Source organism: Cydia splendana, chromosome 2 (genome assembly GCF_910591565.1).
Source record: "Cydia splendana chromosome 2, ilCydSple1.2, whole genome shotgun sequence".
Taxonomy (NCBI): domain Eukaryota; kingdom Metazoa; phylum Arthropoda; class Insecta; order Lepidoptera; family Tortricidae; genus Cydia; species Cydia splendana.
Window position 1 is genome coordinate 29476071 of NC_085961.1, and position 14720 is coordinate 29490790.

The 14720-nt window shown below is 41.3% G+C and overlaps 3 protein-coding genes across 3 annotated transcripts in view; 1 reads left to right on the plus strand and 2 right to left on the minus strand.

Annotated features, from left to right (window-relative positions):
- Positions 1-14720, plus strand: part of LOC134806110 (cadherin-87A) — a 484783-nt gene that overhangs the window by 446496 nt on the left and 23567 nt on the right. The gene's annotated exons all lie outside the window — the stretch shown is intronic.
- Positions 5406-7626, minus strand: LOC134801438 (uncharacterized). The gene is made up of 5 exons (XM_063773995.1): positions 7462-7626; positions 6847-6942; positions 6358-6551; positions 5700-5827; positions 5406-5506 (listed from the first exon to the last, which is right to left on the minus strand). The coding sequence occupies exons 1-5, from the start codon at positions 7534-7536 to the stop codon at positions 5406-5408; spliced, it is 594 nt and encodes a 197-aa protein (XP_063630065.1). The 5' UTR covers positions 7537-7626.
- Positions 9584-12411, minus strand: LOC134801443 (uncharacterized). The gene has a single exon (XM_063774009.1). The coding sequence runs from the start codon at positions 12371-12373 to the stop codon at positions 9584-9586; it is 2790 nt and encodes a 929-aa protein (XP_063630079.1). The 5' UTR covers positions 12374-12411.

Consider the following 14720-nt stretch of genomic DNA (forward strand, 5'->3'; position numbering starts at 1 on the left):
GAATAACATTGGATTATCAAAATTATCACAAAGGTACTATTTTAAGTATTTAATCGCTAAGGCCCACTTGCACCATTACACTAAACCGGGGTTAACCGGTTAAACCTGGTGTTACCATGGTTACCAGTACAATTTGACACTGGGTTGACGGTTAAACCGCTTAACCCCGGGTTAGTGGGATGGTGCAAGTGGGCCTAAGGCGTAAGGCGTACCGCGAAGCAATTTTTTTTTGTTTATTTACCTCTCTATTGCTCGAAGAAGCAACAGTGATGAAGAGGCAGATAACGAAATCTCGTTAATCGATTTTCGCAGTAGGTACTCATATGTAAACGTACCTACCTAATTTCGTATCGAGAATTAGAAAGAGATCTGAGGGTTTTTCGGAAATTTCGTTTCGAGGCCTCTATAGCTCGAATATGCAAGTGACGGACAGGCAGATAGCGAAATTTAGGTTACTTTCTTGCAGGCGTGCATTTCATGAGATTATCGCCTTACAAATCTTTACGAAGTTCATGGCTCACTTACAAATCTTTACGAAGTTCATGGCTCACTTATAAATCTTCACGAAGTTCATGGCTCACTTAGTACATTCTCAATCATATCTACTGCCCGTTTAATCTACCCAATTCATAATATCGGTTTTAATCGACGTAGTGTTAAAAGTTGCTATTATCTAAACCAGGTACATTGATAAAGTCAATTATCCGTGGGTTAATCGATCGATTCGATGTTGTAAAACAAAACCCTGTGTATGATTTCCTATCATTAATATCACTACACCAATCTGAATCTACAAAGCCCTGAATATTGACATTACCATTTTTACAATATCTTAAACCTATATTTTTAGTTTTCTTTAAGTATCTTAGAACTCTTTTTGCATAAATCCACTGTTCTTCATTATTACAGTTATTAAATTGACTAAGATATGATACAGAATAAGCTATGTCAGGTCGTGTTAAGACCGCTAGGTACATTAAGCTACCTATAAGCTGTTGGTAGGGATTTTGACAGGATGTAACATTTTCCTTCTTACTCTTCAAATTTGCCTCCATTGGAGTATTTGCTGTCTTACATTCTGACATATTGAACTTCTTTAATATCTGATCAATATATTTTTCTTGACTTAGAGTAACAATATTATTTTTTGTATCAAATTTAACTGACATACCAAGACATTCTCTGACTCGACCCAAGTCTTTAATTTTAAAATTACTACTTAACATTTCTTTCAAATGTTTTAATTCTTGTGGGTCATTTGAAAAAATCAAGAAATCGTCTACATATAATGTTACCATGGTTTTATAATTACCAACAATTTTAGTATATAAACATGGTTCTATTTTAGATTTATTATAACCATCGGCTAACATACAACTGTCCACTTTTTTATGCCAAGCACGGGATGCCTGTTTGAGACCATATATAGCTTTATTTAATTTAAGAACCTTTTTGTCATCAGTACAGGCTAAACCTTCTGGTTTCTGCATGTATATAGTCTCATCTAGGTCCCCGTTTAAAAACGCTGTCTTGACATCAAGATGAATTACATCTAAATTTAACTGAACTGACAGTGCAAACAAAAGCCTTAACGTAGTATGTCTAACTACTGGAGAAAATGTCTCTTCATAATCTACACCATACTTTTGAGTACACCCTTTAGCCACAAGCCTTGCCCGATACCGCACATTATTGTCTGAGTCACACTTCTTTTTAAGAACCCACTTACACTTCACTATTGTACCACCACTTGGAGCATCGACAATTTCCCAAGCTTTGTTGTCCTGGAAACTCTGCAGCTCATCCTGCACAGCCTGTTCCCAAAACTCCTTCTCTGGTCCTTCTAGCGCTTCTTTCAGTGTGAGCTCATTATCAGTTTGGTCATCGTTCACGCACATAAAACCATACATGTCAGGTTTTCTTCTTTGTCTCACTGGAAAATCCCTTCTATTTTCTGTATTTGGGTCTTCATCAGAGACTGCCGACTCTTCCGAGGGCACATATGTTTCATCGTTTAAATTTATGCTACCTGTGGAAACAAATGAGTCCTCTAGCTCACTGACCTTGTCGGTGTCCCCCACTTGTTCTGGGCATTGTGGACCTGGGCTCTGTGCAGACTCTTCTAGCATATCATTCACTGGAACAAGAGTTTCTTGGCGAGTACACTTATCTTCCATAATGATGACATCACGACTAGTTGTGATACTTCTAGTTGAAGGGTTGTATACTCTATACCCCTTGACATCCTCAGGATAACCAACAAGTATGCATTTTTCTGATTTCTTGTCCCACTTGTGTCTCTTTTCTTTTGGTATATGCTTCATGACTGTGCTGCCAAATACTCTGATGTGAGCAAGATTTGGCTTCTTCCCTGTCCACAGCTCATATGGTGTACGATCATTCAGTCCATTTTTCACAATGCGGTTCTGTAAATAAACAGCACAATTAACGGCTTCTGCCCAAAATTCTTTGCCGAGATTTGCTTCGAACAAGAGGCATCTGGCCTTCTCTGTGACCGTACGTATTGTCCTCTCACTCAGACCGTTCTGTTCGGGTGTGTATGGATTTGACTTCTGATGAATTATTCCGGCTTGCTTTAAATAATTATCAAAATCTAAATTACAAAATTCTCCACCATTATCACTGCGTAGGTTCCTTATTTTCTTTGATGTAAAATTCTCTACCTTTACTTTATATTCCATAAAACACTGTAGAGCTTCACTTTTATTCTTTAAGAAAAACACATGAGTCAGGCGGCTGTAGTCATCGATAAAGAGAAGAAAGTACCTGGAGCCTCCAAGAGACGGACTTTCCATGGGGCCTGCAACATCACAATGCACTACATTCAGCAGCTCTGTACTTCTGTTACCTTCATTAGCGAAAGGCAACCGACTCTGCTTTCCCTCGCAGCACACAACACAATTTGACTTGCTAATATCTGCCTTCTCTTCCAACCTGATGCCTTCTACAGCATTCTGCATTTTATTCATGCTATGACTACAAACGTGCCCAAGACGACGGTGCCAAAGGGACGGCGATTCCACTACAGAAGCCACAAAACACGTCACTGTGTCCAGTTTATAAACACCGTTTATAAGTGTGGCTGTAGCTACCAATGTCTTCTTCTTATTAAAGATTTTACATCCATTGACCGTAAACTTCACCTTATTTCCTTGTTTTATCAATTGACTAACTGACAAAAGGTTTGTAGTCAGGCTAGGAACACACAGTACATTTTCGACCACTATGTCGTAATCACACTCTGTAGTTGTAGTTGTGATATTCATGTTTCCGCTACATATCACAGGCACTCTAGTCTTGTTAGCGACCATAATTTCTTTATCAAAAGAGCCTGAATAACAAGCATCAATCACCCAATGTTTATTGCAAGTAATGTGAGAACTCGCACCGCTGTCAACGTAGAAATCACTTTTCTGAAAGTCTCCGGTATAAAATACAGCACTAAAAGCATGACTTGTTTTGTTTTCACGTTCAAATTTGTCGGCTTTGTCGCACTGATTACGATAATGTCCATGACGTTTACAGTTAAAACATTTGACATTGACGTTTCGTTTCTCCTTGACATTGACAGGTGACGTCTGTGCGGCCGCGCCATCCTTGCGAACCACAGACTTGTTATGTTTCTTATGTTGGCTGCGGAAACATGCTAGAGCGTTAGTCACATCACTATTTTCCGGTTCCATATCCATCAACTTAGCTTTAATGGCGTCCGTTGTGATTTCTATGCCGGCATGTTCGATGGCCATTATCATAGGCATATATTTTTCACTCAAGCCCGCTAACATGATAGAACCGATCCACTCGTCACTTATGCTGAAACCCGTTCCCGACAATTTTTGACCCGTCTCGACAATTTGAGTCACGTAAGACGCCATTGATGTACAGTTCTCAAGTCGAATTGATATAAGATTCCTCAACAAGCTAATCCTTCTTGTAAAGCCCGAGTCATCAAATAGTTGCTTCAATTTTGTCCATAACTCATACGATGTCGTGACACTTTTTATATGAATGTAGATAGACGGATCTATTGTCAAAATCAATTTAGCTTTCGTTTTGCTATCTTCTGTCGCTGACGCCGCCGGCGTTGTTGCATCTGGCTCTTTTATACACTTAACCATGCCTTCCAGCACCAGAAAGTTCTCGACTGCAAAACACCACTCACTATAGTTCTCGCGACCTTTTAGTTTCGGTACGTTCACTAAATAACTTGAGCTAGCAGCCATGATTTGAATAACGGTTTTCACGAATTACTACTTTCACACAGTTTTACTTCACTTTTTAGTCCAACCGTAAAACACACAAGTCCTTTAGTCCATCACACAAAACTTTGCTGATAATTCTGACTATTAACTTGTAAAATAGTAATTTAAAGTGGCTGGAGCACATAACCTAAAATAAAACGACGAGTTTGGTTCGAATGGAAAAAGTGACTGCTTTATTAGCTAAGATTTGTTTCTTACACGTTGCGCATAGATGGCGCTAGTAGTTACACAGTTATGCATATTTTGATATTTACAACAGCTCGAAGGACCAGTTTGTTGAAGTATGTTGCTAACTTGCTAGAGTTAGACCAAGAAAAGTCTGCAGCGATTTTGATAGCCCACGCAGTGCAAGTGTTATTTTAAACGTCAAACTTCTATGAAATTATGACGTATAAATAACACTTGCACTGCGTGGGCTATCAAAATCTCTGCAGACTTTTCTTGGTCTAACTCTACCTACTCATACATTCTTAATCATACCTATTTACTGCAAGTTTAATCTACCCTATCCTCGTAAGACCCAAGCCAATTTTTGCGCTTTTGAATTTGGAACTTTCTTTTATTCCTATGAGAGTTCAAAACTCGAATTTAACTTGTATTTGTACAAGTACGCAGGGACTTACGAGGCTATTCTTGACATCGGTTTTAATGGTATCGTCTTGGGTCGTCCCATTCGTTTTTCGTCAAGTTCTTAAATTAGTCCTATTCTGCTTTCGTCACTCATTCTACATTGAAAGCCACCGACGATTGTGACGAATGTAGAATGAGTGACGAAAGCAGAATAGGACTAATTTAAGAACTTGACGAAAAACGAATGGGACGACCCAAGACGATACCGTTTTAATCGACGTAGTATTAAAAGTTGCAATTATCTAAACTAGGTATACCATCGCTCACACTGTTAACTGTCCATCGGTGGACGTTATGCCTTTGTAATAAGTCCACCTCCACTGATGGACAGTTAAGTGTTGCTGTTTGTAAATTTGTATATTGATAAAGTTATTATGCGTCGGTTAATTCGATCCGGCTCGAAGGACCAGTTTGTTGAAGTATGTTGCTATTGCTACCAATGATTTTCTATTTGAAATTAAAATTATTTTGTTTTGTTTCTACTTCACATTTTCACAATCTCTCCGTGTAGACCGATGCTTTCCTGTAATTCGGGTGGCTAGGCATCTGCAGAAATCGGTCGTCAGGGACGAATGATGCGATGATGGCCGTTGCTGAGGACGGAATTACAAAACATAAGTTTTTTAGAAAAATGTATGGGAGCGCTTTTACACGGTATGTTTAAGATAGTTATATTATAAACTCAAAATAGTAGGTAAGCAATGTCCTCTAACCCCCTTATCTTTTGTCCATGAGTGGATATACTAAGTAATACCCAGTATAAGAGATGACTGTAAAACAACTTACAAGCAAAGATGGAGGCCAAGAGATAAAATCCGAGCTCGCAGCGCGTGGAGACCAGAAAGTTGACAAGCTGGATACAGGCGAAGGTGGTAATGTTGCCAGCCGTCGTCGTGACAGCTATCGCCATTGCTCTGTTGAAAATGACAAATTGAATAGTAATGTATTTGAAAAAAAAAAACTTTTTTCTTTATTACACATAGGTACATCACAGCATCACAAGCCTTTGCGTCTATTGCAGACGATTTTTACATTTCTGTTTAGACAACGGGTTTGGTGACTGTGGAGGCCGATGCGTGAGTGGCACGACCTCCCACATTTTTGGCAGAGAAAGCTCATGCCACCTGAGGTTCCAGTCCCGGTTTGCTTTCTGTGACGCCTTCTGCTATCTAAAGCATTAAACCAGGCTTGGTCGCATAGCCTTCTCCCCTCCACAACACGCTTGCGCCATCCATCACGGCCTTCAGCTAAGGTTTCCCAGGCATGGTGGTCGATTTCAAATGCTGACATGTCTCGCTTAACACAGTTTTAAAGCGCAGCATCGATCTTGCAACACAACTCTTCAAATCTTATAGTGCCATTCCTTGAAATATAAGTGATTAGGGTCCCTTTCAAAATAGTTTTGTGAAATGGAACTGCAACAGCATAACGTTTTGTACCTCACCTCAAATGAGTCGGGAACAGGGCAACAGCGATAGCAGTATACAATCCCATAACGACGTAGCCTAAAAGAAAAGCTGCAAACAGCACCGAGGTCCCCACAGTGTTGGGTACCACGTTGACAAGGATCCCACACAGGCCCAGAAGAGCGGTGATCATCATGACGGTGTTTCGGCGGCCAGCACGGTTCACTACCACCTGTAATTAGTAGAAATCTTTAAAAGTTATTGAACATTTCTAAAAAGGAAGTTTTAAATTCGCGATTTTTATTTTAGTTATGGTCTCTGGTCACTTGTCATCTGTCAGGATCTAAAAATGGGATTCTGGAGAAATCGTGAGAACTTTTAATAAGAGTACCTACACTCTTTCCTTGAAGTTTTGAAGGTCGTAACGCTCCGGAAATATCGACGTGATTCCTCTTTCAAACATTGGTTTTGTTAGACAGTTTGAGTATTTAGCATTGCTCGAAAGTAAATAAACATTAAATACTTACGAGTGTGATAAATAAATTGAGAATACACTGTAGAACGCCGACAGCTAGCACCATGAGGAGCGACATTGTGTTCATAGCGCACGGCGTGGCATCCGGCTGAAACAATATACGTATCTATTGAAACTACAATGGTTAAGATTTTTCCGATGTGAATTGCGTGGTTCCAAAACAATATCACTAGAGCTCTGAAGCTAGTGTATATCAGCAAAATCCTAGCTTCGCTTAGTTATTGTATATCATAACTTCCTTAAAGAAGTCCTTTAAAACTCCACCCCAATTTTCATCCTCTGGGGTTGTATTTAAAAAAATCCTTTCTTAGTGCGTATTCCCTGGCTGTCGACGATATGTCTCCGTAGGATCTTCAAATTCTTCGGACACATAACCAGGAAGAAAAACGAGAACCTGTAAATGCTCCTGGTAACGGGGAAAGTCCAGGGAAGGCGATCAAGAGAAAGTAGCCCAATGCGCTTGTTAGATCAGATCTGGGACAGCGCAAAATCCAAAATCCAAGATGAGTTACACACTGGACACCGCAACAAGATAAATGCCCAATGAGGAACACGACACAAGGAGGAGGAGAAAGTATTTTTTCATGCATTTTAATAATATTCTTACATCTACAACCATCTCGATGTCTGCGTTAAGGATCCCACAGAGATTCATATCAGCCACTTCGCCCGTCTCGTACATTTTGATCACCCTGTTGGCTATAGTGGGCAGCCAAGCGACGAACGAGCCAGACCTAGAAAGAAGATGACTATAAAAGCAAGCTTTACATGTCAGTTTATTTATTCATATGCTCGAAAATACAGTGTATGCAATACAGCTGAGCAGCTGTACAGCAATGTTTTCACAACCAAAATGTAATCCTACGCACTACAGCACTATCTACTTCTGGCTGTCAAATTTGTGGTACAATAATTTATAATTAGTTTATGCGCTTAACTTAAGGGTCGGTTGCATATCAATTCAATTTTCCAAACCAATTGAAATTTTATCAGAATGGTGCTAATCAGTCCATCAATTGTGTTGATATTGTGTTTAAAGTTAGACCAAGAAAAGTCTGCAGCGATTTTGATAGCCCACTGTAGTGAATAAAAAATAATGTTTAAACGTTGTAGTGTATAAAAATAGGGTTGGAAGCTAGATAGAATGTAAGGCAGGAAAAGTGATGTTTTTGACTGATTTCGCTAATTAATGGAAATAATGTCACGGGTAGGATCTGCCGTAAAACATTGGACTATTGGAGTACAAGGGTCCTCTTGTTGAATCAACCTGGTTATTGGGAGCCTAGTGGGATGTTGAGAAAAGATAAGGCCAAATAAACAACATGCAGTTTAATTATGTATACTAATTTGATACATGGCACACCGCCTAAGCGGGCGCTAGGGACAATGTGATATAACTGTGCAAGCCATCAGCGGCTGCAGGCCGACGCTATGGTAATTCTACGATCGCGAGACGGACGAAACGCGAAGTTTTGGCCAAAACCTAAAACGAAAGTCTAGTGCACTCACGGATACCGGGTGTAGCTTTCATCCTGGAACTTAGCGTAGCAGGTAGAACATTGTAGGCCGGCGGCAGGCGTTCATCGAGCCCCAGCTGTGACAAGCTAAGGCGAGAACAACCCGCGGCGCTCGGAGTTTCACGGGAAGGACCCGCGCGAAGACACCTTGGAATCGTCGGACGGCAGCATAGCCATCCGACACACGGCCTGCAGATCAGGGCCGCGTCCTACGGCGTGGGAGCAGCGTCAACATGACGCTCAGCAGAATCGGGGGCGCGCAACGACGCGCCAGGAGACACGACCACCAGCCGTGCTCATGTCCATCGGCGACACGGGACGCACTGGGTAAATTACGCGCACAATTCACGCACAGCGATATACGCACATTACAAATCGGTCTCCCACCAGCCGGACCAGGCGGCGGAAGGAGACGAGGCAATTCCTTTTAATCTTTAACCAGGAGCCATCTACATGCTAGCGTATCCCCATTCCCAGTGTAAGTGACAGTTCCAAATCTTCACCTACCGGTCACGTCGCGTTTCGATTCACATCAACACATTAAACGTCAAGCCAACTTAAACCTTTTCCAAATCAAATGATTCTCGAAAAATATTACTGTTAATTAATACTTGTAGTATTTTAAGTGGTTAATAATAATTATGAATAATTACATCCTTCATTACTGTTTTCTACATTGTTTCATTCAGAATATCTTCCTTCCGATGCGGTAACTAAACACGTGATTTTATAGCTGTCATCGCGCCTTGACACTTAGAACTACCTAACGAAAGTCTTTTTTATGTTTCTAAATAGTTTCATAAATTATTCTAAAATACTAATTAAATCAGGATGTGACCTATTTGAGCAGTTAGAGTGAATCACGAGGATCATTTTCGTGTGCATAAAGTCTAGTTCTGTGCAGCACTTTTCATGCAATTTGGATGACAAGTTTTGCCAAAGTGGCGTGCTCTTTGGACTTGTTTCTTCGAAACTAGTTAGCCAGGAGGCAGGATACTTTGATCAACCTACAGCTAAGAAGGTATACTACAGTTTTACATAAGTGTCATACTCTGGTGTATGTTATTCTGTCGAAAATGCGACACTAATGTTGTACAGGTTATGTTGTATGAGAAAGTATAATTTCAATTTCAATTTCAATTATTTATTTAAATGAAGATAACAGAGATCCCATTGTGTTAGTATTACATATTATAAGGCTTAAAAACTATATTAATACTTAAAAGTTATATTAGACTTAATTAATTTAATTAAATTTATCATAATGGGACAACAAACGTGATCAGCAATCATCCTTAGAATGCTGTTTGTGCTATCCCTGGTTCTACGCAGTAATGAGGCCGCTTTCTTGCGCATGATTGCTGCAAACGCATCAGTTCGAGCCTCCGCAAACATGGCGGAAGCGCTGCAGAACCTAGGCAGCCCAACCAGCACTCTAAAGGCGTTGTTGTACACCACTCGCAGAGCATTATAGGCTTTCTGGGTATAGCTGACCCAAAGGCTACCTGTGTAAAAGGATGAACAAAATGCCTTAAACAGAGTTATTTTTACCGCTTTTGAACATCTAGCAAACCTTCGGGCCAGCATATTCGCCCTTACACATAACGCTCTCCGCTCTCTCTCAATATCCTCATCATCCTTTAAGTCGTCGGTAACAATATGCCCTAAGTATTTAAACCTACTGACTCTCTCGAGAGCGGTCCCATTGAGTCGAACGGGGGGCACATGTGAGGGACATTTGCTACCGGCCTTAAAAACCATTACCTCGCTCTTTTTACCATTGTAAATCAAACCGTGTGAGGAAGCATAGGACTCGCATATGTAGACAAGTTTGCGGAGCGCGCCAATCGATGGCGCCAGCAGCACCATGTCGTCTGCGTAACTGATGTTGTTTAGGCATACGCCATCAACATGGCAGCCGACATGAGCGCTGCTAAGCTGCTCGATCAGCGCGTCCACATATAAGTTAAATAATATTGGTGAACTTAACCCACCTTGTCGTACGCCACATTCGAGCCTATACGGTTCCGTAAGCTCGCCCGCCCACCTCACACGGTTTTCTTGATTGAGATACCAATGTCTGAGAAGGTGAATGAACTCTGGTGGTAGCCTCGACTTCTGTAATTTCTGCCATAAGATGTCGTAAGAGACGAGATCGAAAGCTTTGGACAGGTCCAAAAAACAGGCGTATATCGGCGTCTTTCTATCTGTGTAGTATTTGACAGTGTGCTTTAAGCCAAGGATTGCTGCTTCTGTTGACAGCCCAGGTCGAAATCCGAACTGACTGTCATGCAGTTTAATATAGGTTCTCAAATATGAGTTAAGCACACTGTCAAACACCTTAGCCACAATAGTAGCCAGGGAGATAGGCCTGTAATTGGACCCATCCGAAGCATCACCTGTCCGGTTCTTAATAACGGGCACCACCAAAGTCTCCAACAACTCAGGCGGCAGATAAGAGTGGCCAAGGCACAGGTTGAGCAGCAGAGACAGCACACGAGGTAGATGAGGGCCCGCGTGCCTCAGGTGTTCGATGCTTAAACCGTCGCGTCCAGGTGACTTACCTTTTGTCATGTTTTTAACCACTTTAGAAATATCTTTAGCATAGATAAAAATAGACAACTCACCTTTCTGCGACTCAGCCCCGAAAGCCCTACACGCGGGACCCAAGGGAGAACTAAGTGTAAATTTGTCCTTGAACAAGTCTGCTATTTCCCTGGGATTGGAAATACCATCAACACTCACAGGTACGCCGCCTTTAGGGTTTAGTTTGTTTGTAGCTTTCCAGAAGCTCGCAAAGTCACCGCCAGAGTGATGAGACGCCAATCGGTCCATTTTGATTTGGTCCTGGTGGTTCTGACACCACTTCAGCCTTCCTTTAAAAACTTTACGAGCCTCTATCATTTCAGTGTACACCGAGCCTGTGTGCGGTTTCCCGTGCCACTCCCATGTTGCTAGTTTAAGCTTCGCGTACCTGTGAGCCTCGCTCACGTGCTTGTTCCAGCCAGCCAACCGGCGCCTCCCCACACTCTTTTTCGCTATGTGCGTCACTGCGGCAGCATGACATAGGGCCTCTATGGTCTCCTTATAAAGTTTGTCGATTAACTGCCTATGGGACACATTGCCACAGTAACTCCCACTGCATTCTTGACACTGAACTGGAAAATCAATCTCTTTTAATTTCGAACTACATATTTTAAGATATTCACTTACTTGGTAATCGTTTCTCTCACCCCATTTTACTTTATCAAGCTCTAAGTTACTAACATTCTTTTTCTTAGTTACTAAATTCAAGTTGCACTTAACTATGAGCGGAAAATGGTCAGACCAGAGGACATCATACTTAACATAGACATCAGTGACACATGGTAATGCAGCTTTCGTAACGATACAGTGATCAAGCCATCGTCTGCAGCCGTGCGCCTCGCTCACAAAAGTAAATGCTCCCGAAGACTTCAATATGTCTAAGTCGGCACACACCCAGTCCTGCTCCACGGCAAAGTTTACGAGCTCATTGTGAAACCGCTCTCCAGGGTGTGCATTGAAGTCTCCGAGAATAAATACTGATTCAGCGTCACTATCGTCTATAATGGCACTAATAGAACTCAAACAATCGGTAAATTCTAACATATTTTCCATCGTATCAGTTGGCATATAGACACTAATAACCAAAATAGGTTTATCACTGGTTGTAGCACGAATTGCCACAATTCGGGGACTATCACAAGGTATCACAGACACGCATTGGAATACCGACTTCCGCCAAAGCAGCGCCACTCCTCCATGAGGCCTCCCTCGCAGTATTCCGGCGGCTGCGTCGACGGCGGACGTCCCGGTGCACCCGAAGTCGTCGCAAACAGTCGTCAGGAACCCAAGATCCGATTTCAGCAACCAGGTCTCCTGAAGCGCGATGATATCTCCAAACTTGCACAGTTGTCTAATCCCATCTATAGATCTCTTAACGTTCTTACAATTATAAGAAATTAATGTCGTATTAATCATATTTTTATTATATATTTAATTTGATATCTTCATTTACTTTTCTGTATGGCATGAATCGTCGGCATGTTATCCCGTCCGGCCATAACTCATCATCCAGGAACATATCAAGTTTATGCCTAGGAACTGTCACCTTAAAAGCGTGATGCTTCTTTTCTACTTTACTTTTTATTCTATGTAAAACTATCTTCTCTTGCGTTTTGGAAAAAATGTAGTTAATAATGTCACTTTCCAAGGTGTCCTTGTGCACATTCGACACGAACAAAGATACATTTAACTGTGCGGCTTTGAATTTATCACTTGGCAAGAAAGATGCTTTTCCTTGAACTCTTCCTAATTTATTCTTAGTTTTCTTTTTCTGGTTTAAAATCCAACCGGCAGTCGTATCGACATTTTTCCATTCACCTTCTTGTCTAACTATATCAGCGAAAGACTTATCCTGATCCTTATTTATGTCCACGCTTATATGAGTGGAACTCATTTGTTGTTGTTGTTGCGAACAGCTATTCAATAATTGCATCGGGTCCAAGCGGTTCGGCAGGAACGATGATTCACCATTGCCGGCCTTATCTCCCCCCGTAGTTAGTGGCATCGCTTCTATAGCCTCAGGTGCGAGGGCGACCGCATTATTGGGCGAGTCACCTGTGCGCGACTGCGATAGCGCCCGCGAATGCGATTTGTTTATGTACGAGACATCTGCATCGGTAGGCGCAGAAAAATTCATAAGTCCTACCGGTCCGCTGTTCAGCAAGCACGTACCTCCCCGTGGTCTTGTGTTTATATTGCTGTCGAAGTTTAAAACCGATGCATATTTTAAATTATGAACCTCCGTTTTAATTTCATTAATCTGGTCGATGGTAGCACACGTTTCCCTGATGTTTGTAACGGATGATTTTAGTGTAACGATGTCTTTTAAAAGTGAGGTAACGTCAACATGATCAAAGGTCACAGGAGGTAATTTTTGCAATTCTTTTGCAACGAAAATAGGCGTATTATCAGGGTCTAGGTCCTTAAATGTACAAATTATGTCTGCGATGTTCATTTGAAAGGAGGGCGCTGGCGGTGCGGAGTAACATGTTGGCCCGTAGATTTGCTTGCTGCTCGAAACAAGTCAAAATTACCCTTTTCAAGGCGTACTGTCAAGTATTTTACACGAGCAGTCTATGGGTCAACTATACTCAAAAGGCATACAACGCCCTCCGAATCCAACGAACGACGACGACGCCTTCAGGATGCTGTTGGGACTGCCCCGTTACTGCAGCGCTTCAGGAATGTTCGCCGTGGAACGAACTGATGACTTCTATGCCATCCGGCGTAAACGAATAGCGTCTCTGTTGTGTCGGGTGCGGGGCAGTCACAACAGTATACTTAAGGTCATAGCAGAGAGGGTGGATTGTACCTTCCTGAAATTTTGGGTTGACCTAATAATAATTAAATAGTTATTTAATGTACTAGTAGTAGTAAGTAACTAACGTAGTCATAAGCCAAACTAACAATTCTATGGATACAATTTATCTGAAATAAAGAATTAATAATAATAATTTAAAAAGTAAGTACACAAGTTTTCTATAACCAAAAAAATTCCACTATGCAAATATATGTCGTAGGTTCTTTATTTCCAAGAAGAGCACATACATGACAGTCATGGTTACCTTAATGTTGTATAAAATTTAAGTTTTTTTTTATTTACTAACTGTTCTATTTATAGATCATTGATTCGAAATAAATAGTTTGAATTGAATTGAATGGAATTTAATTAAAAGTATTAATTTTCTTGAATAAGAAGGAACTTACAATAATGAAGCTATAAACTGAAGAATCATCATCATCACCCAATTCACAGAAAGCCCGCTCAAAGCGTTGACAAGAGCTGATGACAAGAGAGCCAGCAGGAGCATACGCCGTCGCCCTCGAGTGTCGCCCAGGTAGCCCCATAACGGTGCCCCTAGAATAAGACCTGGAAAGAGAATGAAAACCAGTGGTGGGATGTCTATAGATCTTGATTTCCACATTCACATTTTGAGAAAATAGGGTTCCTTATGCTAATACTGGTCTCGCAGAAATAGCAAACTAAATTAGCCCTGGGTATCGTGTTACACTTTACCTTCGCGTACGGCTTAGATATACCTTGAGCTGCAATTGACTCTTGAGCTGATACAGATGGTAGAACGATAAGATGACCTAGGACATCAGGGGGCGTACTGCGAAAACCAAAATACGCAAATTGCGAGGATCTTTCTCTTTTACTCCAATGAAGGCTTAATTAGAGTTACAGAGAAAGATGCCCGCAATTTGGGAACTTCGATTTTCGCGGTTATAGCCCAGGGGGCCTACCGCGAAAAACGAACTT

Bases quoted from the DNA above. Each gene is read 5' to 3' on its own strand.
- LOC134801443 (XM_063774009.1), bottom strand. From the start codon at position 12,373: ATGATTAATACGACATTAATTTCTTATAATTGTAAGAACGTTAAGAGA.
- LOC134801438 (XM_063773995.1), bottom strand. From the start codon at position 7,536: ATGTACGAGACGGGCGAAGTGGCTGATATGAATCTCTGTGGGATCCTT. The intron at 6,943-7,461 runs GTAAGAATATTA...ATATTGTTTCAG, and splicing joins ACATCGAGATGGTTGTAGAT to CCGGATGCCACGCCGTGCGC. The intron at 5,828-6,357 runs GTGAGGTACAAA...CATTTTCAACAG, and splicing joins CTGTTCCCGACTCATTTGAG to AGCAATGGCGATAGCTGTCA.